Source organism: Pipistrellus kuhlii, unplaced genomic scaffold, assembly GCF_014108245.1.
Source record: "Pipistrellus kuhlii isolate mPipKuh1 unplaced genomic scaffold, mPipKuh1.p scaffold_m20_p_11, whole genome shotgun sequence".
Taxonomy (NCBI): domain Eukaryota; kingdom Metazoa; phylum Chordata; class Mammalia; order Chiroptera; family Vespertilionidae; genus Pipistrellus; species Pipistrellus kuhlii.
This window is the reverse complement of record NW_023425416.1, coordinates 15,647,807-15,675,744: the sequence shown is the minus strand read 5'-3', so window position 1 is coordinate 15,675,744 and position 27,938 is coordinate 15,647,807. Positions and strand designations below refer to the sequence as shown.

Genomic DNA, 27,938 nt, shown 5'->3' with positions numbered 1-27,938 from the left:
AGTAGGGTAAAGAGGCTGGTCCCTCTGGGGGTAATAGAGACCTGAGTTTTAATCCCAGCTCCATCCCTTACTGTGCTGGGGTAACGGGTATCTCCTGAGCCTCAGTTCTAGCTCATCTGTAAAATGGGGATTCTGGTGTGAGGACTAAATAAGACGTGTGCCCAAAAGCACTGGCTTGCAGGTGTTCAGTCATGTCACCTTCACCTCCCAGTCCTGCTGCTCTGTTCCCCGCTGGCTGCAGCCCAGTCCTGACAATAGCCCCTCCTCACTGACCTCTCAGCTCCACTGAGGGAAGGAGGCAGCGGCGGCGCTGTTCCAGGCATTGCAGTACCAGGAGAGACCACCAGGTGGCACTCTGGCTCCCGCTCCCAGGACTGCTGCCTACAGACCTTTGTGCATTTCCTTACTCTTCTATGGAGACCTCTGATTGCAGGGTAGTAGGTCCCCGGGGAAGGTGAGGTGCCCGAAGGCACCCTGGACAGCTCGGGCCTGTGGCAGCTCCCAGCCCCCTGGAGCAGGCAGCTGAGTGTGAGTGGTTCAGGTTGCAACCTCTGGGTCAGAAGGCAGATTGCAGCCCACTGTCACCTGGTGGTGCTTGGGTGGGCGGCAGCAGCTGTGGCGAGTAAGGCGGGTGCTAGGTAGGTGATTGCAGAAGGCCTTGGGACTCCAGGTCCTGGCCCAGAGCCAGGGGTGCCAACCTCTACGCCCCCCTCCCTCCCTCCCCTTCCCTTCTTCCCCAGAACCAGCAGCACTGGCTGCATCCAGAAAGAAAAGATTTCAGAGGCAGACTGATTTCCCACAAAAGATTTATTTGCCACTCCTCTCAGGACCTCTCGGGGCAGCTGGCAGAATCTCTCAGGAATGTGTAGAAGCCCCTCCTAGGCCTTGGTGACAAGGCCCTTCACAGCCTGTGCGATGGCGTCCCTGTCGATGCCGAACATCTTCAGCAGCTCGGTCGGCTTCCCGCTCCTGGGAACCTGGCTGACAGCCAGGCGGGTGACGGTGACGCCCGGCTCGCCCACGACGGCGGAGGACACCGCCTCGCCTATGCCGCCTGGGCAGAGGGAGGGAAAGGGCTCAGGTGATTCGGTCTCGGGGTGAGCAGAGGGTGGGGCCCCCTGGCCCTCTGCCAGCCCGAGTGTATTCCCTACCAGTGTTTCCCAAAGTGTGGTACGCGTACCCCCAGGGGTACGGGAAGAGTTTGGTGGGGGTACGCACTGCACCGTGCTTAGCTGCGCCTAATTCTACGTTCTCACGAGTATGAGGGGTACTCAGCGTTACGAAAATTATAGAAGGGGTACACATATGTCAAAAGTTTGGGAAACACCCAACGACGACAGAGATGGCTTATACATGACCCCTTTGCCCCTCAAGTAAGCTGTAACAGACTTCACGAATGAACCCCTGTATTTTCTCTTCACAAGCCCAAATGGGGCATCCGAGCCATCTTAACAACATCATCTGGGCGGCTGTCACCAACGGACTGGCCTCTGCCCTTGTCCCCAGAGTCTGGGCCCAGCTCCTCTCCAGCGGGGGAAGGTGGTGTGGGCCGTGGAGGACTGCTCTGCGAGGACTCGGGGACAGATACTGTGTGTGGCTCTCCCAGTCTGATTCTACGCGGTAACTACTTCTGGGCCACAAGCCACCTTTTCCCACTCTTAGCAGGGAGATGGGACTCCCCACCGGCTTCCTGGGTGGCAGGGCCTCTGCGGGGCGATCCCAGCAGCTGAGAGCTTGCTGGGTCTCCAGGCCCAGCTGCTCCGAGGACAGCTCGGGGCCTCTGAGCCACAGGAGTCCTCCCAGGGCTGGGGTAAAGGAGGGGTGCCCAGCTGCGCCCGGTCCCCCTGCCCCAGCGGCCCTGGTGCGGCCCTCACCTTCGTAGTAGTGGTCCTCCACGGTGAGGATCCTGCCCTTGGTGGCCCGGGCACTGTCAAGAATGAGTTTCCGGTCCAGGGGCTTGATGGTGAAAGGGTCCAACACGCGAATGTTGATCTTCTCTGTGAGGGCGGAAGATGCAGGGACGTGCTGAGGGGGACGGGCTGGGTCCTGGGGGTCTGCCCTTGAGGAGCCCCTGGGAGAGGGGCTGGCCGGGGAGTCCTGGGGGGCCAGCGGTCCTGTTCCCACTGTTTATGTTTGCCACCAGAGGCTCGCCCCCCTCCTCTGCTGGCATGTGGTGCCCAGGCACCCCAGCATCCTGCACCCACCCCTCCTCCGGGGAGCCTTCCCAGCTGGTCCAGGAGCATCTGGTCCCTCTTCCCTCACGCCCGGGGCCAGAGGATCTCGGCCTCTGGACCGTCAGGGGGCTTCTACACACTCCTGAGATTCTGGCTCAAAGAGCACCGAGTGGCAAGTGTGGGGCCCGCAGAGCTTTCCTTCCTCCTCCTCCTCCTCCTCCCAGACGCCTTTGAGGATGGAGGGGAAGCCAGAGGGCTCCCGGAGCCTGGTCCGGGATAAGCCGTGTACTCAGGGGATGACGGGGACGGCAGCTGTGACTGCAGGCAGGCGGCGGGTGTCAGGTGGGGTGACGGCCAGCAGAACGGCCTCAGGAGGACAAGTCCAGCTCCGCCACGCCTCCGTCACACCTCGCCCTGGACTTCCACCCCGGGCTTCCCCCGGCTTCTCCAGTCCACCTGCCCCCGCCTTCCTCCAGCTCCTCTGAGCCCTGTACATGCAGCTCCTTCTGCCCGGGCCTCTTCACCCATCGGCTCATCGGTCCTATCGCATTTGAGGTCACTGCCCTGAGGATGCCCGTATCTGGCCTCTCCTGCATGCTCTGCACGGCTGAGAGACACCTACAGCGGTTCTGTTGCAGGGGAAGCTATTCCTGTCTCCCCTACGTTACAGTAGCTAACGTTTTCTTTTTTTTTTCTTTTTAAAAAAAATATATTTTATTGATTTTTTACAGAGAGGAAGGGAGAGATACAAAGAGCTAGAAATGTCGATGAGAAACATCGGCCAGCTGCCTCTTAGCCCAGGTACATGCCCTTGACCGGAATCGAACCTGGGACCCTTCAGTCCGCAGACCGACGCTCTACCACTGAGCCAAACCGGTTTCGGCAGTAGCTAACATTTTCAAGCTCTGGATGATGACAACGAGAGGCCCGGCTGACGTGGCTCAGTGGCTGAGCGTCGATCTATGAACCAGGAGGTCACAGTTTGGTTCCTGGTTAGGGTACGTGCCCAGCAGGGGGCATGCGGGAGGCAGCTGATCAACGATTCTCTCTCATCATTGATATTACTATCTCTTTCCCTCTCTCTTCCTCTCTGAAATTAACAAAAATATAATAATACCACCAAGGTTATTATTTGCTGAATCCCAAGACAGCCCCATGGGGAAGGTTACAGTATTTCAATGTCACGGATGAGAAAACGGAGGCACAACAAGGCTTAATAACTTATTAACTAGCGCCCAGAGGAGTGGCGATTCAACCCCACTGGCAGGCCCGGGGGCCTCTGATCTCACTACTGTGCTGGGCACCTCCACGCCAGGGCCACCGGGCAGGGACTGTGGCCACTGCAGCCCAGAACTGAGCACCAGGCCGGGCACACAGCAAGTGCTGGCGGGGTAGCGATTACCATTTAACTGGACGAAATTAATCCCCACCCCCGAGACCTAGTACGCAGTGGGTGCCCGATTTAACTCTTTGGGTCCCCCCTCCTCACCTTTCTTCAGCAGGTCAGCAGCAGCCAAGGCCTCGTGCAGGGTCACCCCGGCTCCGATCACGGTCACCTGGTCATCCTGGCTCTTCAGGACCACCTGGGGGTGACACGGGGCCCGTGAGGCTCGGGGACTGGTGGGCCCTGGCCTCGGGCGCGCCCCAGGGCGTCTCACCGGGCACGAACCACACTGACCTTGGCTTGTCCGATTTGGAAATCCTCGTTGTTGCTGTAGATGATGGCGTTTTCGGGGCGGCTGGTGCGGATGAAGCAGATGCCCTGGGATGAAACAGTAACCGAGGATGACAGGACGCAGGACATCCCGCCTCAAATAGCGAGGTTGTTCTAGAAGGCTGTCACCTCCCACCCGCACAGGTCCCCACCCGCCATCCCCATGCAGCTGTCAGAGGCCTCGGGCGGCTCCTCCCTTGGCGGGAGGGGACTCTTCCCGCCGCAGCCTGCACCTCTCCACGCACTCTTCCCAGGGACAGTGGCCAACAACTCTGCCAGCCCCACGCCCCAGACGGAAACCGAGTTTTCCATCAGGCAGAGTGGCCACCACATGGGGCTGCTCCCTGGGATGCTTCCCGGTGCCCGGCCCTCGGCCCTTGGTCGGGACCATAGCAAGCTCATTATGTGTCTGTCTCTCTCTCTCTCTCTCTCTTTTTAATAAAATATATTTTATTGATTTTTTACAGAGAGGAAGGGAGAGGGATAGAGAGCTAGAAACATCAATGGGAGAGAAACATCAACCAACTGTCCCCTGCGCGCGCACACACACACACACACACCCACTGGGGATGTGCCCATAACCAAGGTACATGCCCCAACTGGAATCGAACCTGGGACCCCCTGAGTCCGCAGGCCAACACACTATCCACTGAGCCAAATCAGTCAGGGCCTCAGTATGTCTTGGTGACTCCAACTCGGGGGGGCAAGCCGGGCATCACCTGCCACACTGGCAGGGCTGCCAGAGTCTCGGTGCAGAAGGAGCAACACCTGCCCAGTGGCAGGAAGGAGGGCGTGTGCTTCACTTCCCTAGTCTAACTCCTGCAAGCTACCGACACCAGGGGAGGGTCAGGAGACACCGCTCCAGGGCAGCAAACGACCAGCACTGTGCGCCCAGGCTGGCCTCCCCCTCTCCCCCTCCCCCCCTCCCCTCCGGCCCCATCCCTCTCAGAAAACAGAACGGAATGTGACCCACCTTTGTATTGGCTGCCAGTTCCACCGCCTTCTCCGTAGACACCCCATCACTGGGGTAGAAGACGGTTGACATGGGGACTGACCGGAACATGGCCAGGTCTTCCAGGGCCATCTGAGAGGGCCCGTCTTCCCCTGGGAAGGGGGAAGGGACGGGCTGAAGCAAGGCCCCCCCCCTGTGGACCCGCCGGCCCCCCGACCACCTGGCCCCGGTTCAACGCACCGATGGACACGCCGCAGTGGGAGCCGCAGAGGTTGATGTTGCTCTCGGAGATGGCCGCCATGCGGATCTGGTCGAAGGCCCGCGTGTAGAAGGCGGCGAAGGTGCTGCAGAAGGGCACGGTCCTGCTGCGTGTGGCACAGCCCACGGCGATGCTCACCTGGGGGCAGAGCAGGGAGAGGGTGGCGGGGGTTCTGTCATCCCAGTGAGGCCTGCACACCAGGGGCTCCAGGCTGTTTCCAAACACTGGACTCCTTCCACTTGAAATAACCATGTTGTCTTTTTAAAAATAAAAAATAAAATTTTTTTAAATCCTCATCAGGATCTATTTTATTGAGTTGAGAGAGAAGGGAGAGAGAGAGCATTGATGGTTGCCTCCTGTACGAACCCCTCCCCACAACCTGGGCATGTGCCAGGACAGGGACTCGCACCGGCAACCTTTCGATGCCCTGGATGGCACTGCAACCAACCAACCAAACCACACCAGCCAGGGCTGAAAATAACCATTTCAGAAGTTCCCTGAAAATGACTGCCCTGGGGAACATTCCCCCCCCCCCAAGCAGCAAGCAAAGCCGCTCACAGAGCAGGCTAGTTAAGCTGGGTGCAGATGGCCCATCTTCCCAACCTATGCAACCCCCTCCCCCACCTCCTGGCCAACCCCAAGGCCTCTGCAGAGACAAGTCCTCCCACCGGGCCCAGCAGCAATACAGGCCCTGGTTCCAGGCTGGCTGTCCCCCCACAGCTCGGAAACCCTCCTCCCCAGATCCTGGGGCCCCTCAGCCTCCGCATCCTGCCAGCCTAGGCCGGGCCAGCAGCCAAGGCCAGAAGCCACACAGAGAGAATCCGGGTTCCGCTGGGAAGTCCTTGTACGTGTGAGAGCCAGTGGCCTCCAGTGGAAGGAGCTCTCGGTCCCCAAAGGCCTGCAGGCCCGGCTGGGCTGCTTGGCCAGGAGAAGCGGGTATTTTGACAAACAGGACAAAACAGCCGCCCCGTTTTACCACCTCAGTTCCTGATAAGGCGCTGCTAACCCAACGGTGCATGGCAGGGGCCCAGAGCCTGAGCGTAAAGGGCTCAGCAGACGTGGCTGGTGGGCCCCTCGTGTTCCAGCCCACCTTCCCCTGGGAAGGCCCTTTGCCCCCAGAGCCCACCCACCCCACCCGGCTCACGTGCAGAGCTCCTGTGGGCCTGCAGCCCACCCAGCTCTCCACACACTCACCCAGGACACTTACACTCCCCACCAAGTGTGACTACTTGAAGTCAAGGTCAGTGCTGAGTCCTAGTTGTTCTGAGGTCTCTCTGGGTACCTAGGAGGCGCCTGGCACAGACAAGGCAGTAGCCCTGCCCCTGCCCCCCTCAGACCCCTCCCCTGAGGCGGTGGCCGGCCCTGCGCCCACCGGCCCGCCCCGGCACCCACCATGTTCTGCTCGGCAATGTAGCACTCGATGAAGCGGTCGGGGTGCTCCTTTTTGAAGAGGTCCGAGAAGGTGGAGTTCTTGGTGTCCCCGTCCAGAGCGATGACGCGGTCGCTGGCGTGGCCCAGCTTGGCCAGGGCCTGCCCGTAGGCCTTGCGGGTGGCTATCTGTGGGGAGAGAGCGGGAAGGCTGAGCGCCGCCCGGGCCCCTGGGAGGTGCAGCTTAGAGCCCAGCACAGACCGGGGGTGGGGGACGACACACGATGACGACGACAGGACACCTTTTCGGGAGGAAAAGAAGAAAAATTGGGGCGGAAAAAGGATGATCGACAACACACGACCCTGTGAAAAGTTAACTTGTACAATACAATGAACTTGGGCGACCCCTGGGCTGGCCGAGGGGGTTTGAGCTACAGAAGATGTCCTAACAGCACCCCCTGCACATGAGGGAGACCGTGAACTTGCCCCACTCTGTGCAGGAATGCACTGAGGTGGGGGTCAGAAAGCCCGAGGCCAGCTGCACAGATGCACTCCCCCCCCCCTACCCTCCCCCGGGAGGCCTCAGAGCAGGGCAGGCCTCCCCAGCCTTTGCCAGTCCTGAGCTCAGGCAAGGCTGAGGGCCAGGGATGGGGGACTCGGGAGCTGCATGCTTTGACCCCCGGGGTATCAGCAGCTTGCTGTGTGACTGTGGGCAAGTCCCTTGCCCTCTCTGAGCCTCTGCAGGGAAAGGATTCCTGAGCTGGTTGTTTCCATGAAAGGATTGGCAGGAGCAACCACTCAGGGTCCTCCTCCCCCTGAAATCACCCCTTTTCTCCCTTCCCCAGTCCCCTAGGTCAGATCCATCTTGGCCCCACCTCGGGGAGCCAGAGAACCACGGCCGCCCCACCCCGCCCGTCTGGAAAAGGGAAGCCGGACTCTACCTTGTCCCCAGCTTTGTAGCTGGGCGGGGTGGGCATGCGGATGTTGGTGATGTCCACCGAGGGGGCGTCCTCCTGCGGGGGTGTCGCCAGGATCTTCTTTTTGTTCTGGATCAGGCTCTGGATTTCCTGGACGACCTGGTCCGCCATGTTTTTGGGGAGGGGCTTCCCATGCCAAGACTCCTTGTCTTCTACCCCTGCGGGTGCCATGGAGGAGGGCAGAGGGCCAGGTAAGACGGGTATTCCCGAGGGCCAGGAAGCTACCCCGTGGGGCCTGGCCCCCACCCATCGAGGGACAGTCAGGGGAGAGGGAGGAATAGTGTCATCGCAGTCCAGCTGAGCCCTGAGCCGGGCACCACGAGAGTCAGGACTCTACGTGCCTCAACCCCACGGACCAGACACCCCCTCCTCCGGCAGCTCACAGCCAGACGGGGAGGGCGCAGGCACGGGCAGAGGGCCCTGTCCCATCCGCTTCCGGGTCACCTCCCCAGCCCGCGCCCACAGAGGCGTGTGCGGTAGAGATGCTACTCTGTTTCTGGGCCGGGCTGGGATCCTGGCCATCAGGAGGGAATGCTGAGGCCCAGAGCAGGGCAAGCATTGCCCGGTCCCCTGACACACCTGAGAGCCACAGAGCAGGCCCACCAGAACCACCAGAACCACCGGGCACTGCCCTGCGGGGACCTCCGAGGTCACCTCTGCTGGGCGGGGCCTCGGACTGACCCTCCGAGGCAGCACTCAGCAGCCCCACGGACCCCCAGGTCTCCCCCCAGAAGCTTCGAGGTTTCCAGATCCCACCCGGTAAAGACACCCGAGGAGGGTCAGGCAGTAGCACCGAGGTTGTGACCTCCCAGAAGCCCCACCCCCTCTCCAGACAGCGGTGATGCCCTCAATGCCCACTAAGGCAGAGGGAGCCACGCGCCCCCACGCAGACGGGGGCACAGCCAGGGCACCTGCCACAGGCAGCCAGCTCAGAGCCCGCAGTCAGGCCCCGGGGCCACAGACTCCCCGTGTGCACACTCACACACTCAATTCCCCGACCACCTCCAGCCCCATCTCCCACCCGGGTGCTAGGAGCAACATGCCCGCCTGGCGCAGGAACCGCCTTCCAGATCCCCCCCTCTCCACCCGCAGAGGCCTCTGCTCAGCCCTTCCTACTGCTGGAGGGCTGCCCACCCCTCATGGGGGGAACCCAGGCCCCCAGGGACCTGCTGGCCCATCAGCTCAGGGCAGACAGCTGGGGCCATGCCAGCCAGGGAGAGGAGGTAAGATGGTCTCCTTTCCCCTTATCCACAGGCCCTCCCTGTCCCTCCTCTCCTTCAGCCTACACATGCCCTCAGCCAAGGGCAGCCTGGCCTGGATGTGAATCCTAACTCAGCCATGCCGACCACCGAACCCCAGCCAGGGTGCACTCACTACCACAGCCTCCCCGGACACATGATCGTGGAGAAATGCCCCCCTTTCAGGAGAACCCCCACCCGCTCCGTCAGCCACAGGGCCCCCTCCCAGGGGCGGCGGCAGGGAGACCCGCGCGTACGGACCCGAGATCCCTCGGCCCTTGAAGGTCTTGGCGATGATGGCCGTCGGCTGGTTCTTGGCCTGGCTGAAGGCCTTGCAGAGCTCCTCCACGCTGTGTCCGTTCACGATGACGGCATGCCAGCTGGGGACGGAGAGGGGGCGGTGAGGGGCGAGGACCAGTGCTCAGCACCAGCGGGCTCCTGGGGAAGGCCTGCAGGAGCCGGGGAGCCTAAAACACCGTTTTCTCTTCACATCCTTTCCCTTCCGCTTGTTCCCTTTGTACAGATTCTCCTCCTACGTCATCCAAAGCTTAGTTCACTTGTTGCCTCCTCTGTTCCTGATCTACTCATTTCCTACTGAAAGCTGCTTTTGGGACGAGGCACTGGGTGTGGAATTCATTAGATTCTTAATGAGGTTTTTTTTGGCCTAATTTTCATTTGTTTGATCACTCCACAGGTAGTGGAATTTTTTATTTATTTTAATTTTTTTTTTTTAAAGACAAAGATTTTTTTTAAAAAATATTTTATTGATTTTACACAGAGAGGAATTGAGAGGGACAGAGAGTTAGAAACGTCGATGAGAGAGAAACATTCACCAGCTGCCTCCTGCATACTCCCCACTGGGGATGTGCCCGCAACCAAGGTACATGCCCTTGACCGGAATCGAACCTGGGACCTTTCAGTCCGCAGGCCGACGCTCTATCCACTGAACCAAACCGGTCCCGGCGGTAGTGGAATTTTTTAAATGCATCCACACAGGGCCCTCAGCCCGAGCCCTGCACAGCCCCGCCCAGAGGCCTCCAGGCTCCTCAGCCTGGACTGAGCCTTGGCCCTGGGCCCTCCGAGCTCCCACTGCAGAGTGGCTTGTATCTGAGGTGAGAGTCCCGCTGGCTGACACCCACCCACATGGCCTTCCCTGCTTTGCAACACGTGACGGAATCCACATACCCTTCCTCCCATTTCACCAGGAGAGGGGGCTGGCTGAAGCTGGGCACAGGAGGCAGCCCGGGGACCAAGGTTCGTTCAGACCCCTTCATGCCCCTTAGCCTCACGAGCAAGTAAGAACTTGCTCTGAACGTTGTGAGCCTTTTCTCACAGCGATAGCGTGACGTTGGCCCCCGGCCCCCGCCCCCATCCCCCGGGAACAAAGTGAGCATGGGTGAGGCGTGATGTGCCGTCTCTGAGAACTACCTATCGGGCCACACAGAGCAACTCACTTAAAACAGGGCCGTAGCCGAGACCGGTTTGGCTCAGTGGATAGAGCATCGGCTTGGGGACTGAAGGGCCCCGGGTTCGATTCCAGTCAAGGGCATGTACCTTGGTTGTGGGCACATCCCCAGTAGGGGGTGTGCAAGAGGCAGCTGATCGATGACTCTCTCTCATCGATGTTTCTAGCTCTCTCTATCTCTCCCTTCTTCTCTGTACAAAATCAATATAATATATTAAAAAAACACATACACACACACCAAAAAAAAAACAGGGCCATAGCCGACACAGCCTGTGGTGGCCTGGGCTGCCACGTTAAGCCCAAATGCCCAGAGCCTGAAATGGTGTCAAACCCTGAAAAAGGGACTCATTCACTTCCGGCCCCTGCCCTGCCCCTGCCCGCTCCCGGCCCCATGGCTCCCAGGCCGGGGTGCCCGGCCGCGGCCCGTACGCACCCGAAGGCCTCGCAGCGCTTCTGGTAGACGTCCAGCTGGTGCTGCAGCGGGGCCGGGTCGCTCTGGCCCAGGCGGTTGATGTCAAGGATGGCGACGAGGTTGTCCAGCTTGTAGATGCCGGCAAAGGCCATGGCCTCCCACACGGAGCCCTCCGACAGCTCCCCGTCGCCCAGCAGGCAGTAGACACGGTAGCTGCAGACAGACAGACAGACAGACGGTGGGGATGAGACTGGCCCCTGCCCCGGGCCACCACACTCCAGGCCTGTCCCTTCCAAGGAGCCTTTCCCCGGCTCCCCATGATGTCCGATCATGCCGGCAGGTGCCTGACGCTCACGCTAAAGTCTGCGCCAAGTCTGCACCGTGAGGAAATGGCTGTGGAGGACGCTGTCAGGAGCTGGCTGCCGAGACAGAGCTCCCGGAGGCTCAGTCTGGTTGGTAAGAGCAGAGCATCGGGGTCGTCAGGGCACCAGGAAAAGGAATGTTCACAGGGCCCAGGACTCCCACGGGCAGGAGGGCCTTCCACGGCCTGCTGCAGGGGGCACCCACCTCCCTCCCTCCCATCAGCAGGAGGGCTGGGGAGCCCTGGGCTCGCTGGAGGGCCAGAGGGAACAAGGGCCTTTCTGCTCTAAGAAGCTGAACTGGACTGGGGGGAGGGGGGCCGAGGTGTGTCAAGCAGCACCCTAGAGGGAGGCCTCAGGGAAAGAACGGGACCAGCTCCCGAGGGGACTCCTGCTGTGACAGGCGCTACCCGTGGCCTCTCCCCAAGCGTCGAGGCTGGTTCCTGCCCAAGACAAGAGGGGCTCGGCCTGCGCTTTCTCCACCCCAGGGCCTCTCCTGCCCTTAACATAGACAACCACGGTCTTTTCAAAGGCAGAGCGGCATGGTCAAGAGCACTAAGCTGGGCATTACCCGGCTGACCGAACCTTCCCTGGACCAACGGGGTGAGGCTAGAGGTAGGAAGACCAGTTCAGGGATCTGGCCTCGCCCTTCCCGGTCCCAGCATCCCCCAGAGGTGAGGGAATGGCTGAGGAGCAGCAGCCACAGGCACAGAAGCAGGAACCCCACCCGCAGGCCGGCACGTAGCGTGTGGGGCCCCTAGGGGGCTCTAGCGAGGTGCTGGGCCCTGTACTCACTCATCCTGCAGGGAATGGGAATGCAGTTGTTATTCCCAGAACACACAGACAAGGAAATAGGCTCAAATGTGAAGGGACTCGTGTGAAGGTAATGCAGCTGGGAGCAGCTACACAGGGATTTGAACCCAGGCCTGACTGTCCACTCCTTGCTGTCCAGGAAGGCAGGCCCGGCGGGAGGGGCAGCAGGACTTGCCCAGGGAGGGAGGCTGGTGCCGGGCTGGGCTCAGAGGGGACGCAGCTGCCCTGTTCCGGCAGCAGGAACCCGGTCTGGAGCCAGAGAAGGGGCGGCGACGCCATGGCACTGTCAGCATGACTCAGCACCTCCGCAGGCCAGCGGGTTAAGGAGGAGCCCCCATTTTCCCCTTCTGTGGCTTCCAACAGGCCAGGTCACCACCGGGAAGAAGGTCCCGGGGCCCACCCTCAGGGGCGTATCTGAAGCCGCGCCTGCGGGTCAGCAGCTCCAGAAGCCTCCAGCCTGACGGGCGGAGCCAGAGGCCTGCAGGAACCACTTCCCAGAAAGGGACTCCAGGGAGGCAGGCGGGCTGCTTTCCCAGCCCACACCCACTTCCAAGGAATCCGACCGGCTCAGAGGCTTAGGTCAGGAGGGCATCCGGGGTCCTGGGGAGACACTGGAGCCCCACAGAAGTCAGGCTCACCCCAAGCTCGGAGTGACCACCATACAGGGCAGGGACCCTCCACAGAGGCCAACGGAAGGCAGAGGGTCTGCAAACCTCCCCACACGTCCGGCCAGAGCACTGCCGAACGGGCTCAGCAGGCCCGTCACACAACGCCAACGTCAAGCTATCACTGTGAGAAAAGGCTCACAACGTTCAGAGTTGTGTATGGGACTGCGCATTGTGAGTTTCTTCTCACGATGATGAGGAGGAACTATGATACACTGAGATTTAAAGGGGGGACTGAGACCGGTTTGGCTCAATGGATAGAGCGTTGGCTTGGGGACTGAAGGGACCTGGGTTCGATTCCGGTCAAGGGCAGGCGTGGTTCAGAGACGGAGGGTCCACCCATGCACCAAAGGTCACCAGTGGATTCCCGGTCAGGGCACAGGCCTGGCTGTGGGCTCAATCCCCAGTAGGGGGTGAGCAGGAGGCAGCCGATCAATGATTCTCTCTCTCTTCTACTTTCTCTCTCTCTAAAATCAAAACATTTTTAAAAATAGTAAGGAAAATGTCCGTTTCTTTTTAATGTCTGTATTTTTCAAATGAGCCGTTTAATCGAAACAAAACGAAATTGTCAAAAAAGAAATGGGAGTCCATTTGATGTGTGGTCCCTGGTGGTGGCTGGGCCACATGCTTGGAGGCCAGGTGTGCTCTATCAGGACGCCACCTCCGGGAGCCTGGCATGGCCCGATAACCCCTTGGGACTCTTATCTCCCCCTTGCCCCCTCCCTCCCTCCACGTACAGTCCGAGGCCCAGCCTGAGCCAGCCCTGCTGCTGGGAACCCGGCCGAACCCCTTCTCCCTACCCTGGCTCATTCCATTAGGCGAGGGCGAGGAAAAGACCCTTCACAGGGAATTACTTCAACAACGTCTGGGACTAATTAGCTCGCATCTCTGGTTCTGAGCCAAATAAAATACTCCTGAACATCTCTGATTCTCTTCACTTCACAGTGAACCATTTCTGGGGACCGAAGGCAAATGCGGTGCTGCCAGGCGACACTGGCCTGGGCGGGTCTGGGACACCTCGCAGCCCCAGCCGCTTCCTGAAGAGCAGTCTCAGGACCCCCTCCCCCTGCACGCAGCAGGTGCTCCCCGCAGGGTGGCATCCAGCCAGGCTCCCTGCAGCCACCTGTCCTTGGTGGGCTGCAGTCACCACCACCCTCCCACTGCCAGGGGCGGACTGGAGGGCACTGGGGAAGCCATGGCTGCAGGCCAGGCTCCATCAGCCCCTCCTCTAGGGAGTGTCCCACCCACAGGGCTCCCTGAGCCACCTGGGCTCTGCCCAGGCCCCCCAGAACAGTCTGAGGACTCTGAGTATGGACTCAGGATGCACGGGTGCATGCCCTGGGTTTAAGCCCAGCCTCCACCACATCCTGCCTCAGTGTCCTCCTCGGTGGGAGGAGGAACTGTGCTCAGTCACCACTCAGCCCGTAGGGGGGTACTAATCAAGGTGAAAACCTACCAAGCTCTGAGCACCGAGTGAGAGGCCCCAGACGGAAACGGTGTAGAAACCAGCTGGCAGGTGATCTCCTTAAAGCCTGCGGCCAACACTTCCCCCGCCCGCCATAGAGGCCCGGCTGCAGAAACATGGGGACAGGTAGCCTGGTGGCTGACATCTGCTTCCACCACCTGGCACTGAAGCAGCAAGTCTGTGTGATCGGGTCACCTTCTCCAACGTGTGTCTTCCCTGGCTGACAGGGGGGGCCAGAGATGCCCAGAGCCCCCCAAATCCACCACCTTCTCCCTCCCAATGCAAAGGCAAGCAGCAGGGCCCGAGCTTGTGGACAGACACTGGAGGGTGGGACCCCCGGAGACTTTCAGGGTCCAAGAACCAGGCTTGGGGGTGACACAGGAACTCGCCAGCCTAAGCCCTTTGGACAAAGAGCACGTGGCCAGGAGCACGGACTCTGGGCTCAGTTCCGGCCCCACCAGTCACCATCGAGGGACCGAGGGCGTTTCCTTCACTCCTCTGAGCCTATTTCCTCCTCTGGTCCTGGGCCAGCCTTGAGCCACACACACACTGTTATTACTCAGCTCCGATTCAGGTGGCAGCAGTGAGGGAGGAACCCCTCCCAGAACCGCCGAGGGTGGGGTGGGGGTGGGGAGCGGGAGCGTTACCTGGCTTTGTCGAAGTATTTGCCGGTGTAGGCCATCCCGCAGGCGGCCCCCAGGCCCTGGCCCAGGGAGCCCGTGGCCACATCGGTGAACGCTTGTTTCTGTGGTAACAGAGAGCCACGGTCACTCACCGGGGAGGGAAGCCCGCAGCTCACCCCCCGGGGTCCCGGAGAGCCTGCCTGACAGCCACGCGCCCACCCAGACTGAGCCGTGCGCCCGGGGCCGCAGGAGGCTCTGCCCACCAGGGAGGCGTGGCCTCAGGCCAGAGACTGGACCTCTCTGGGCCTCCGTTCCCTCGGCTGTAAAGGGAGCTCATACTGTCCAGCTCACACAGCGGCCAGAATGCAGGGCAAAGCTGACAGAATGCACAGAAACCGGTTTGGCTCAGTGGATAGAGCGTCGGTCTGCAGACTGAAAGGTCCCGGGTTCGATTCCAGTCAAGGGCATGTGCCCTGGTTGTGGGCACATCCCCAGTGGGGGGTGTGCAAGAGGCAGCTGATCAATGTTTCTCTCTCGTTGATGTTTCTAACTCTCTATCCCTCTCTGTAGAAAATCAATAAAATATATTTAAAAAGAAAAAAAACAAAAAAAAAAACCCTGTCAGAATGCATGGCCCTGGTGGGTGCCTAGACTGGGGGCGGGAGGAGTGAGTTTCCATGGTAACCCATGAACTCCAAACACCTGCAGGGATTAGCACCCTGAGGAGCAAACTGGGTCCCTTCCCTGGTGAACCTGCAACCCCCTTCCCGGCACCGGGAACCTCTTCTCCCGCCTGTGTCTACGGTCAGGGAGGCCCCGCGGGGAGGGGAGGCTGGGCGCTTGGTGCTTTAGGAGAATTTATCTCTGCAGTCGACCCCGAGCGCCTCGAGAGGCCTCACCCCTCAGCACCAGCTTGGGGTGAATGGAGCGAGCCTCGAAACACCCGCTTCTTGCCTTCCTCCTATCAATGCCCCCTTCTCTGCCTTTCAATACCCCCGGTTCTTCAGGGGGCACCCCAGCCCCCTCCCCACATGCCCCGGGAAGCAGGGAGTGGAGACAGAGGCCCGTGCGGCTCCGGGCGGGGTGCGCTCACCGGCACGGGGTGCCCGTCCAAGTCGGAGGTGATCTTCCTCAGGTTCAGCAGCTCTGCCTCAGGCAGGAAGCCGGCTTCAGCCCAGACGGCGTACAGGATGGGCGCTGCGTGGCCCTGCCGGGGAGGGACGGGGCGGGAGGGTCAGAGGGGGAGCCGTGCCCACCACACTCAGAACCGGGGCATGGAGAGCCTGCCCGCCCGGGGATCCATTTCCAGGAAGGAGCCACGTGCAGGCCGCCTCCCCAGCCAAGGCCGCACAGGCCCCGGGACAGGTGCAGGGAGAGCACAGCTGTGAGGCCGGCAGCAGCCAAAACCCCAGCAGGCAGCCCGCCGCCCTAATCCCTGGTCTCTGGCACGAGAGCAGGCTTGGACAGACTTCTAAGCTAGGAGGCCCCGAGAGATGAGGCCACAGAGCTGGGCCTGGGCACTGGTGAATTCCAGGGTCTGTGGTATCGCTGAGATTCTCATGCAGGGGGGGCAGGACCAGGTGGCCTATCCCAAACCCTGCTGCAACGCACCATCACTCCTGAGGGAGCAGGCTGTGGTCCAAGGGTGCTGGGACAGCGCGCGCACACACACACACACCCACACACACACACAAAACCAAAACGCGTGCAAAAAGCCACAAGCCCTAGTCGGTTTGGCTCAGTGGACAGAGCGTCAGCCTGCGAATGACGGGTCCCGGGTTCGATTCCGGTCAAAGGTACGTGCCCGGGTGGCAGGCTCAATTCCCAGTTGAGGGTGTGCAGGAAGGGGCAGCCCATCAACGATTCTCTCTCATCATCGATGTTTCTATCTCCTTCTCTCTTCCTCTCTGCAATCAATCCTACATAATAAAGAGCTAATGTGCTAATTAGACTGAACAGCAGAACCACCATCCAGACAACCGACTGTCCGGCCAACCTTCCCGGAGGAAGTCGGGGCTGTGAGGGCCAATCCCCCTGCATGACTTTCGTGCATAGGGCCTCTAGTAAAAATATATTTTAAAAAAAAAAAGAAAAGCCACAAGGCTCACCCAGACCTGGACTCGAGGCCTGCAGGCAGCAAGCAGGCACAGCACCGGGCAGACCGTTCCCACGGTCCCCTGTGAATCCAGTCACTTATTCCTTCACGTGGGCCACGTCTGCCAGCTGGGCCTGCACAGCGCAGGACCCCGAGGGGAGGGCTGGGGCTGCCGTGAGGGGAGAGGGTGGGCCAGGGCCGGCGTACGTGGGGGCGATGGCTCCCTGCCGGCACCTTCTCGGGGCCCAGAGCCCACACCCGCCCGCCCGGGGACCGGGGGAGGCGCCGCCGGGCTCCTACCTTGGAGAGCACGAAGCGGTCGTTGTGGGGGCTCCGCGGGTCCTGGGACTTGTAGCGCATCGTGTGGAAGAAGAGCACGGCCATGATCTCCGCGGCGCTGCAGCACGACGTGGGGTGGCTGTGGCCGGGGAGAGAGCATTATGGCCCGGACCCCGACCTGCAGGGCTCGCCCCGCCCCAGGTGAGAGGCCCCGGGGGTGCAGGACCCAGGGAGTCACGGACAGCCACGTGCTCCTGCCCCCTGGAGGGTTACACACGGCCTCCGGGAGGCCGCTGCGGGCAGCCTGGGGGCTGCACCCTCCCAGGGACAGCACTTCACACCCTCAGAGTCACACAACTGAAAGCGTCCGGGGCTGGACTGGAGCAAGGAGGACCCAGGAGACTGGGCCGGCTGGCACAGACCCCGTGCAAGGCGGCACTGTGGCAGAGAAGACCCATTCTGGCCTCGTGGCTCCCAGCAGGAGCCAGGACTCCGCCGATGAGGAAGTGTGCTCCCTCTGTGACTAACCAGGCAGCTACATCCCAGCGGGACTGCCCATTACGCTGCCCTCCCCCAAGGCCAGGGCTGCTGGTCCCGAGGCCACAGGCAAGGGGTTAGGCCCTGAGGCTCATGGAATGACCACAAACCTCCCAGCAGCCTCCGGGGCTGGTAGTCTGACAACTCGGGCTCTAGGCTCTCCGATAGCATCATTGGGCTGCTCCGCCAGCTCTGAGGGCTGGTGTGGCCATTAGGAATCATGCTTTCGTGCAGAACTTAAAAGGCAAGACACACGACCTTATCTGCCAAAGCTATTGTACAATCATAAAAATATAAAAACCCCTTCTGCCTGTGACATGAGCTGAGGTGGGGCTGCCCCTTCCAGGCCCGAGAGGGGGGCTTACGGGATCCCCCTTGCACCCTATTAATTGCACAGTTATTTGAATGGCTACTGAGCAAAGGAATTAACAATATAAAGTGCAAGCATTACACCCTAGGATGAGACTTGTTCAGTCAGGTTCAGGTCTCTCAGGACCCACTTGGCTACGCTAGTCCCTGTCCCCAGGAATGGGGCCAGCAGTTAGGGTGATCCCTGCCTAACCCTGCCTGAAGCCTTCCTGCCCCCCCGTTTCGTTGAGGGAACATGCCTCCACATCACTCCACCGTGCAGCTCAACGCGGCCCTGACAATGCTCTGAGGTCTCACACGTTAAAACACGCCCGATGCCAAACCCAAGGGCACATGCACCATCTGGAGCTCACATATGCCTCCCTCCTCCCCTGCCAATCGCTCCCCCCGCCCCCACCCCTGCCACCGGATTAGGGGTGAGTGTCACTCCCAGCGCAGACACATTAGTAGAGAAATTCGGAACCGTCCATGCTGGTTTAGTACCCACATTCTTATACTTCACCATTTCTACGAGCTCCTTGGTCGTGGGGAAAAGACACTAGACCTGAAAGAGGGAGGTGAGGAAAGGTAAACGAGAAGCTTCTCTGCCTGGCAGGGACCCAACTTCCTTGTCCGTCCCCCGTGCCCAACCTCAGCGGGAGGACATCGCGGTCAACGCCAGCCAGGCTGACCCCCTGCCCTTCCTGCCTCCACGGGCAGCCCTGCCCCTGAGGAATCCCGTTACGAGAGCAGCGGGGGAAGGATGTGGGCAGACAGAGGGCCAAACAGCTCCGAGGAGAAAGCAAGGCAGGCGAGCGGCTCTGTCCACAGGGGATCCCAGAGTGACGGCCCTGCTGCTGTCCGAGATACACGGCGAGCCCGGCGGGCGTAGCTCGGCGGTTGAGCACTGACCTATGAACCAGGAGGTGGTCGGTTCGATTCTCGGTCAGGGCACGTGCCCCAGGTGAGGGCTCGATCCCCAGTGGGGGATGGGCAGCCGGTCAGTGATTCTCTCTCATCACTGATGTCTCTCTCTCTCTCTCTCCCCCTTTCCCTTCCTCTCTCTGAAATGAATAAAAACATTAAAAGAAAAAAAAGATAAATGGAGATACAAGCACTTGCTGCACGTGGCGGGAGCGAGCTGCAGTATTTTTTTCCTTCTGAAGCCTGCATCTGGCCACGCTGCTTCACACCCACCAGGTACAAACTTACGGAATAAAGGGTCCTTAGGGGCCTCCCTCTTTCAGGGACCTTCCTCTGCAAAGGGTCCCAGTGCAGTGTGAGCCGTGTGACCTGAGCAAGTGCCTCACCTCCCCAAGGCTCAGCTTCCTCACTTGTAAATGGGGCAGTGATGTGTGTGTGTGTGTGTGTGTGTGTGTGTGTGTGTGAGAGAGAGAGAAAGAGAGAGAGAGAGAGAGAGAAAATGGGTGGGGGTGGGGGGGCGTCCAGGAGTCCAATAAGAGAATGCCCAGGTTCACCAGTCTCCACGTCGGCTGGAGGACCAGATGCCAAACCTCTCAGAGGCTCCTCGTCTGCAGGCTGGGACTGTGAACCCCCCCCCGCCCCCCACCGGGGGGCAGGCAGGAAAGAAGAAATGAGCCAAGGATTGAGACAGGGCTCGATAAACTGTCAAGTGTTGAGCATACAGAAAATGCAGTTTGTTTGTTTTTAAGTATAACATACTATTTATAATAATCCAATTGAAAAAATACTAGCTATTTGAAATGCATTAGCTGCATTTACAAAACTGACTAAATGTAGTGCTAATATCTGGGGGGGAAATCACATATAATTATAATGTAGCTCAGACAACAAAAAGCTCTAAAGTAGGTATAACAATATAATAGAAAAGAGAAATTAAATCTGACCAAGGACAGAAAGGGAACTTGTAAATGTATTATAAAAATGTATTACAAGTGCCGAAACCGGTTTGGCTCAATGGATAGAGCGTTGGCCTGCGGACTCAAGGGTCCCGGGTTCGATTCCAGTCAAGGGCATGTACCTGGGGTGCGGGCACCTCCTCAGTAGGGAGTGTGCAAGAGGCAGCTGATTGATGTTAGTCTCTCATCGATGTTTCTGATTCTCTATTCCTCTCCCTTCCTCTCTGTAAAAAACTCAATAAAATATATTTAAAAATAAATAAATAAAAATTAAAAAACACACTAAAATTTATCAAACATCTGATAAAGCAGGATCCAGAAAAAGAAAAAGGCAATGTCAGAAATGGAAGAGAGAGCATAAGAATAGGCGATAAAATACTCTGAACAACCTGATTAAAAAAAAATGTAAAAAAGGAAAAAATAAGTTTCCAAAACTGACTCAAGAAAAAAAAACCTGAGTAATCTTTTTTAACCGTTAAAATGAAACCAAACCAAGGGCTACAGATGCACATTCCCTAAGGCCCAGCAATGCAGCTCTTGGACTGTGTGTCACGCGGCTGTGAGAGACGCACAGGAAGGTCCCTGCCCGGGGCGTGACGGCCAGAAACCACCACTGTCCACCAACAGAATAATCGTCACAATATATTCAACAGCAAACACTACATCCCGCAAATAAATGTGAACAACGTGTACTGGAGAAGGATCTGTGTAGCAGGAATATGTACAAATGTTATAAAAAAGGAAAACAGCCGAAACCGGTTTGGCTCAGTGGATAGAGCGTCGGCATGCGGACTGAAAGGTCCCAGGTTCGATTCCGGTCAAGGGCACGTGCCTTAGTTGCGGGCACATCCCCAGTAGGAGGTGTACAGGAGGCAGATGTTTCTCTCATCGATGTTTCTAACTCTCTGTCCCTCTCCCTTCCTCTCTGAAAAAATAAAAAAATAAAAATAAAAAAGGAAAACAAAAGGACTGATGATGCAGAATCCAGGGTGTAATTCATTCTGGGGGAGGAGGGTGCCCGCGCAGGAGTTCCTCAGTACTGTCCTAACTCCTTCTCTTTTTTAACCTGAGGGTGCGTGTTTATGGATTTTCAGAGAGAGAGAAAGAAAGAGAACCATCAATCGGCTGCCTCCTGTATGCGCCCCAACAGGGCATCAAACTGCACTTTTTTGGTATATGGGTTGATGCTCCAGCCAACTGAGCCACCCAGCCAGGGCGGTAACGTCCTAGTTCTTAAGCCTGGTGGTAGGTACACACAGGTTCATTATTTATGATACATGTACAGTATTCATATTACATATTTAATGCATACATTGATTAAACACACACACACACACACACTCTCTCTCTCTCTCAGGCTAGAGTCCCAGGCTGCCAGGGAGGAAGTGAACCTCAGAAGCAGTCCTTGGTCTTTGAAATGCCCTGACTTCTGCCTGGGAAAACTCCGCCTCCATACCTCAGGAGGTTTCTTCAGAGCTCGGCCCCGTGCCACCTCCTCCAGGAAGCCCTCCTTGACCGCACTGCCTCACACACTTGCCAGCACCTGACCTTATGTGGCTACTCGCTGTCCTTCTATCCTCCTGCAACTGGAGTCCAAGAGGGCAGGGCCTTTGAGCCTTTTCACGGCTGTCTCTTTAACAGCACCTGCACAAAGTGCACGAAGGAATGGATGATGTAACTCAGACCCTAGGGGCGTGGCCTCCAGGAGCCTCGGTTTCCTCCGGTAAAATGGAGACCTTCATCGAATCTGCCTGGAGGAGGTTGTGTGGGTAAGGAGCTTGGCACAGTGCCCAGGCAAATGGCAGCTGCTCAGTCAATATTAGCTCCTCACATTCCGGAGATGAAACAGAACCTCCTCATTTGGAGGATGGGCCCTGTAAGGGCCTCAGAAGGGAACTGGCGTGCCCAAGGTCACACAGTCTGCCCGCAGAAGAGCTAGGTCAAGAGCAAAAGGAGGAACTGAGGAATGGACAAACAAAATGTGGCATATCCACACAGGGGAGAATTTGGCAATCAAAAGAACCGAAGTGCGGATTCATGCTACGGCATGTGTGTGTGACCGTCCAAACGTCATGCTCAATGGAAGAGGCCAGGTCCCCAGGACCACATTCTGCCTGAGTGCATGTACACGCAATGTCCGGAAGAGTTCCACTTAGAGACAGAAAGGAGACGAGTGGTTGCCTGGGGGCTGGGATTGAAGGTGGGGATGGGGAGTGACAACACATGAGCACAAAGGGATCTTTGAGTTATAACGTGCCCTAAAATTAGACGTGGTAAATTCACTAAAACGTCTGTAAAAATCGGTTTACTTACTACAGCCACTGAACTGTAAACTTAAAGTGCTATGACCTGCAAATCAGACCTTAATAGAGCTGTTAAAGATTTGTTTTTAAAAAGAAAAAGGTGCTGAGAGCCCAGCCGAGAAAATTCTCGAGTTCCCAACCCCTCTGCCCAGTTGTGCAGCCTTCAGGAGTTACATCAGGCCATGGGTGCCACTGCTTGTGAGCAGGGAGCCCAAACTGCAGTGTGAGCCAGGTCACCCCGACTCCCACCGGCCCACCCCTGAGCGGACTCCACCTCATGACTTAGGATAAGAGCAGAGTCTGCAGAAGGACGGGCTCTGGTCTGCGGCATGGGGAGTCCCGGGCCTTGTGGGAGCAGGCTCTAGGGACAACAGGCTGCCGAAAGCAGCGAAGTCTAGGGGTCAGAGCTGTGACAGGGCCAGAGTGTGGTCAGCTGCAGGACAGCCCGGTACCTTCACACAGGTTGGGAAATGCTGCTGCTGGAGCAATCTCAACGGGCTTCACTCTTGCCTCACTCAGGATGGGGGCAAGGCAGCCAGAATGGAGAAGCAGCCTCCACCCCCTCACCCCCACCCCCCGAATGGTTTTCTGTCCAGAGACCTGAAGGGGCCTGGGCCAGGAAGGGGTGCTCTGGGCACTCAGCCAAAGCACCTCTGAATGCCGGAGCTTTTACAGGGACCTACTTCCAGCCACTTCCAAGTCACATGGGTCACCAAGATGTGACACCTGCAAGTCTGGTAGGTGTGGCTCAGTGGCATCAACCTATGAACCAGGTCACGGTTCGATTCCCGGTCAGGTTACAGAGTTGGGAGCTCGATTCCCAGCATGGGGCGTGCAGGAGGCCGTCGATCAATGATTCTTTCTCATCATGGATCTCTCTCTCTCTCTCCCCCTCTCCCTTCCTCTCTGAAATCAGTAAAAATATATTAAAATAAAAAGAATGAAACCTGCTGAAACCGGTTTGGCTCAGTGGTAGAGCGTCGGTCTTCGGACTGAAAGGTCCCAGGTTCAATTCCAATCAGAGGCATGTACGTTGGTTGCGGGTACATCCCCGGTAGGGGGTGTGCAAGAGGCAGCTGGTCGATGTTTCTCTCTCATCGATGTTTCTAGCTCTCTATCTCTCTCCCTTCCTCTCTGTAAAAAAATCAATAAAATATATTAAAAAAAAAAAAAAAAAGAATGAAACCTACAACAGGCAGGGGACAGGACTCCAATCTCGCTCACTCTGTTCCCCCTGTCACACTCCGGATGGACCCCGTTTGAAAACCACCTACCTATGAACTTCTCCTGTAAAGGTGGGGAAATCAAGGCCCTGGATGGAAGGCATAGCCCCCTCAGAATGGAGCTGGAGCCGGGGTTAGATTCCTGTCTCAAGCCCATAGCCAGGTCCACCAGACATTAGCACCCAAGTACCCTCCCACAGGCCGTGGCTCAGAGCCCTGGGGACGCGTTTAAAGCACAGCCCACACCTCCCGACTCAGGACCGCTGCTGCCCTCGGATGGCACTTAGCCCTGCTTGGACAATGCCACAGTCTCACCCTGGTCAGCGAGAACTACAAAAAAACGACAAAAGCATTCCCACCAGCACAGCAGCCAGGCCCCTCTCAGTTGCTACATAGTATTTCGTTTTTTTAAACCCCGGTGAGCTGGACCCTGGCCTCAGCTCCCTCAGCGCGTGGAGGAAGATGACCCCGGAGAGGCCGGGGCCGCTGTGGGTGCTGCCCGCACAAAGAGCCCTCTGTCGCTCAGCTCCCCTGACACAGAAGCCAGTGTCCTCGCTCCCCGGGCCCTGGTGAGGTCCCCGGACAAGGGCCAGGGATGGCACAGGAACGGGAAAGCAACTGAGAAAGCAGGACCTCCCCGAATTCTGAACCTGCAGCCTGGGTCCTCACTGATACATAGACTGTCTGAGTCCCGCCTGTGTGGGTCCAGGAAAGACTTGACTAGCCCCCCAGAAAAGGGGCACCCCGACAGGGAGATCCTGTGACTGCCGCCCACACTGGGCCAAGGCCTCAGGACTGAGCCCTCACTTGATGGAACTCACTCACTCACTCACTCCCTCACTTCGGTGAGTTAATAGTGAGCTCCAACACAAACATCTGGTGACCAGAGCCCTCCTCTCATCTCAAGTCTCCCCAAACTCACTCACACACACACACACACACACACACACACACACACAGCTCTTGTTAAACACCTTTCAAAACCTCTGTGGCAGGGGTTGCATAGCAATGTTACTTCCGTCTTCAAAATACGTTTTTCGCTAAGTATTTCCTTCCTGCAGTTTTCACCACACTCACACACATTAAGAAATCCCTGTCTTTTATACTTTTTTTTTTTTTTTCCTTTTTGCACAGGGACCTTTAGAGTTCAGTGAGTTCCTCCCTAAGACTGCAATGTAAACCTGGGTCTCAGTTGCTACATAGTATTTCCCCCTCCCCCTCATCCCCCATAGAAATCAAGAGTTTAATTACCGAACAAAGACCCAAGAAATGGTAGAGATATCTACCATCAAACCACATGATCTTCCCATTTCCAATTTCTCTCCATTCTCCTACCTGCCTAAGAAGTCATCCTGATCCTGCAAGCCCCTCACTGGGCAGCATGGAACAGCTACCAACGACCAGCTTAGGCAACTCAAGTTAATATACTAGCCACAGTTTCCTCATCTATAAAATCTGCAATAGCATCTCTCTCTCACAGGGTCATTCTCAGAATGTATGACACTATTAGCCATAAAGAATGCTCTGTGTCACACCAGGGACACCAAGTTGGCTCAGTAATCCTATAATTGTCCACAGGGCTCATCTGGCCCTGTTAATATGTTCAAAGTGTAACACTATTTAGATGGTAACTGCTATGTCTCTCCAGCTAGACCTCTGGCTGGCGAGAGAGCCCCTAGCACACAGTAGGGCTTAACAAGGCCATGCAGGTCAAATCACTCCCTGAAATGGCCAAGGGAAGGGATCTGTTGTATCCAGCAAGCAATGCAGTGTGCAGACCTACTGTGTGCCAGGCCGGGAAGGGGGCCTGGAGACCACGCTGGGACCCTGCCTGGGCAGGCACTTCCACACAATGGGTAAGACCCATATAAACCCAAAGCAGATAATAGGTCCAAAGTGTGCATGGGGGTGGGGTGGAAGGAAAGGGCCTGCCAAGAGAGGTCTAATCCCTCAGAGAACTGGGTGTCTTAAAGGCACATACTCACCCTTAAGGTTAAGGAGGGGAAAAAAAAGTGTACTTATTAATATTGTAGCCTGTATAAAATGGGCCCGAAACTGGAATCTTGTCTTTGTTCTAAGCACACATCTTGGTCGGGATGGTTCTTGGCAATCACCTCCCCCCAGGCCCAAATTCATTTCATGAACCCTGCACTTTGCTGTTTCTGCAACCTCACGCCAGGCCCCCAGGGAGCGGCTGGAATACTTGAAACCACCCAGTGTGTAGGAGCGACTATTGTTCCCATTTCAGAGTAGGAGAAACTATCCCACTGAATGCCTCCAGCTGAATAGAGGCCCCGTTATGATCACTGTCCCTGTTACTAGCCACTTACCTTGCAGGTTTCTTGGGATCAACAGTCTTTCTCCACCTCCAGGGCTGGCCCAGCATCTGGCTGCTGGCCCTGGGCCTAGGCCTCCGTTCTCTTAGCCTTGGAAGTCTCTCTTCCCCAACCCTATCCCCACCTCCCGCCAAGTCCGACCCAAGACCTCCCTCCCCTTCACAATGGGCGCCAGGGCTCTGCATCCACGTGGCCGCATTCCTCCCCACTCTCCCCCAATCCCACTCGCCAGCCCCGGGCCCCAGCAGTCCCCTGCTGCAAAGTCGGACCCTCCACCTCGGTGGCAGGAGTGGAAGGTGGCGCTGGGAAGGGGAACAGTGTGCGGAGGAGAGCAGGCCAGGCCGGAGGATCCCTGCAAGATACTCTCACGTTGGGCAGGTCGGGTTCAAATTCCGGCTCTCACCACGTGTGACCTTGGGCAAATGACTTAAGTCCGAGCCTCGGTTTCCCCATCAGGTGGTGGAAAGGGTCCCCGAGGCCGCGCGCGCAGGACGCAGGGCACAGGGTCCGGTTCTCCGCGACCGCGCGGCAATGGTGGCCTCGCCGCCAAAGGGTCGCGTCCCCGGCGCCGCAGCGCACCGGGCAGCCGGAGTCCTGCCGGGCAGGAGCCGCCCGGAGGCGCCAGGGGAGCCACGGCCCGCAGGGCGGAAGCCAGGCCGCCGGCGCGGCGGGCAGAAAGGGGCCTCCGGTCCGCTCCTGGCGCGGCGCTCCGGGCGCGGCGCGCGTCTCCGCTCCCTGGCCGGGCGCGGCCGCCTCCCCCGCGGCGGCTTCGTGCACGGGGCCCGCGTGCCCGGGGCGCCCGCGACCGCAGAGCACGGCCCCCCGGCCCGGCCCGCGCCCCCGCTCACCCCGAGCCGGCCGCCGTGGTGGCCTGGATGGAGCTGATGCGCAGGCGGTTGGCCGTGTCCTTGAGGGCCTGCAGCTTCTGCTGGTCTGGCTTGTGGTACCCGTCCATGGCGCGGCCGGCGAGCTGAGGCTGGGAGGCGGAAGACGGGGCTGCACGGCTTCTCCGGCGGACAGGCAGCGGCCGGGCCCGGCGCCGCGCGGGGGCGCGTTAAGACTCCGGCCCGCCCCTGGCCCGCCCCCGGGGGCGGGGCGCCGCATCACCCCAGGCCCGGCGTCCGCAGCCCCGCCCGCCGCCTGCGCTCAGCTCTCAGGCTCCGATCTGGGATCTGAAGCCCCGGTTAGTGGGGTCACCTGGACACCCGGCCGGGCGCTATCCTCCAGCCTGACCTCCGCCTCCTCCAGCTCCCACATTTGCTGGCAGCTGGGGGCTGCCAGGCTCCTGTGACTCAGGCGGCTCTGCTTTGTGGTCTTTTTTTTTTTTTTTTTTTAACTTGATATAGTTCTTTTTCTTTTTTCTTTTTGTTTATTTTTTTAAGAATATATTTTATTGATTTTTTTACAGAGAGGAAGAGAGAGGGATAGAGAGCTAGAAACATCGATGAGAAAGAAACATCAATCAGCTGCCTCCTGCACAATCCCACTGGGGGTGTGCAGGCAACCAAAGTACATGCCCCTGACCTGAATCGAACCCGGGACCCTTCAGTCCACAGACCTACGCTCTATCCACTGAGCCAAACCGTTTTTGGCTGCTTTGTGGTCTTAATCAAACACAAATAAAAAGAATTCCAGGTTCCAGGCTTGGCTCAGAGTTCGCCTGTTCATGGCAGACCACTCTGTCTTCCTCCTTCCTCCGCCCGGCCCTGGGTAGAATAGAGCAGGGAAGCTTCTTGGGAATCCATGTGCTACATGTGAGCAAATGGAGACTGGCAAAGCCAAGGGGTCACAGGGCTGGTGGGTGTGGGGCTCTGTCCTGGCCGACCAGCCCCGTCCTTAAGCACTGGCCCCAAGAGAATGAGCCAGGACTGGAGGGGCCTGTAAGGGGATGGGGATTATGACAATGAGAGTAATAGTAATAGTAATGATCATGCCAGCTAATGTTAACTGAGAACGCCCTAGCGGCAGGCCCTTCACAAGTTATTAGGGCCTAATAACACGGCTGACCCTTAGGGTCTGGTCCCAAGTCTGTAGGGACAGTACCACCCACCTCTGCTGTTGCCACGGGAGTCCTCAGAGAGGGGAAAGGAAGGGGACCTTCATCACAGACACTGTCTACCCCTCATGCCCCACGAGGTCAATACCATATCTTACACAGGAGGAAGCTCTGATATAGGGAGAGAGATAGAGGTAGGCTCCTCAAACCGGTGCCTGAGCAGGGGCCTGCACCAGATCGGTTTCACGCTGAGCCCCTGAGAAAGCCCTGGGAGGCACCCGTGGCCCAACCCGGCCAGTGTTCCCTCTGTGCCCTTTGCATCGCCCACACTCAGAGCTCTGGAACAACTACCCCACCCCTCGGCGCTCCTCAGCTTCTCCCTGCTGGCCTGGCTCCCAGATGCCCAGCCAGATCCCATGTGTGGCATCCTCCAGCACTTGGCTCCTGCTGGCCCAGC

At 58.3% G+C, this 27,938-nt stretch overlaps 1 protein-coding gene across 1 annotated transcript; it reads right to left on the bottom strand.

The window, feature by feature from the left end:
• Positions 1-797: 797 nt before the first annotated feature.
• Positions 798-26,537, bottom strand: TKT (transketolase). The gene is made up of 14 exons (XM_036430860.2): positions 26,334-26,537; positions 16,880-16,997; positions 15,578-15,691; positions 14,509-14,606; positions 10,581-10,772; positions 8,944-9,062; positions 7,409-7,602; positions 6,492-6,656; positions 5,081-5,237; positions 4,862-4,992; positions 3,853-3,936; positions 3,664-3,757; positions 1,875-1,997; positions 798-1,054 (listed from the first exon to the last, which is right to left on the bottom strand). The coding sequence occupies exons 1-14, from the start codon at positions 26,438-26,440 to the stop codon at positions 879-881; spliced, it is 1,872 nt and encodes a 623-aa protein (XP_036286753.1). The 5' UTR covers positions 26,441-26,537; the 3' UTR covers positions 798-878.
• Between the last annotated feature and the right edge of the window lie 1,401 nt (positions 26,538-27,938).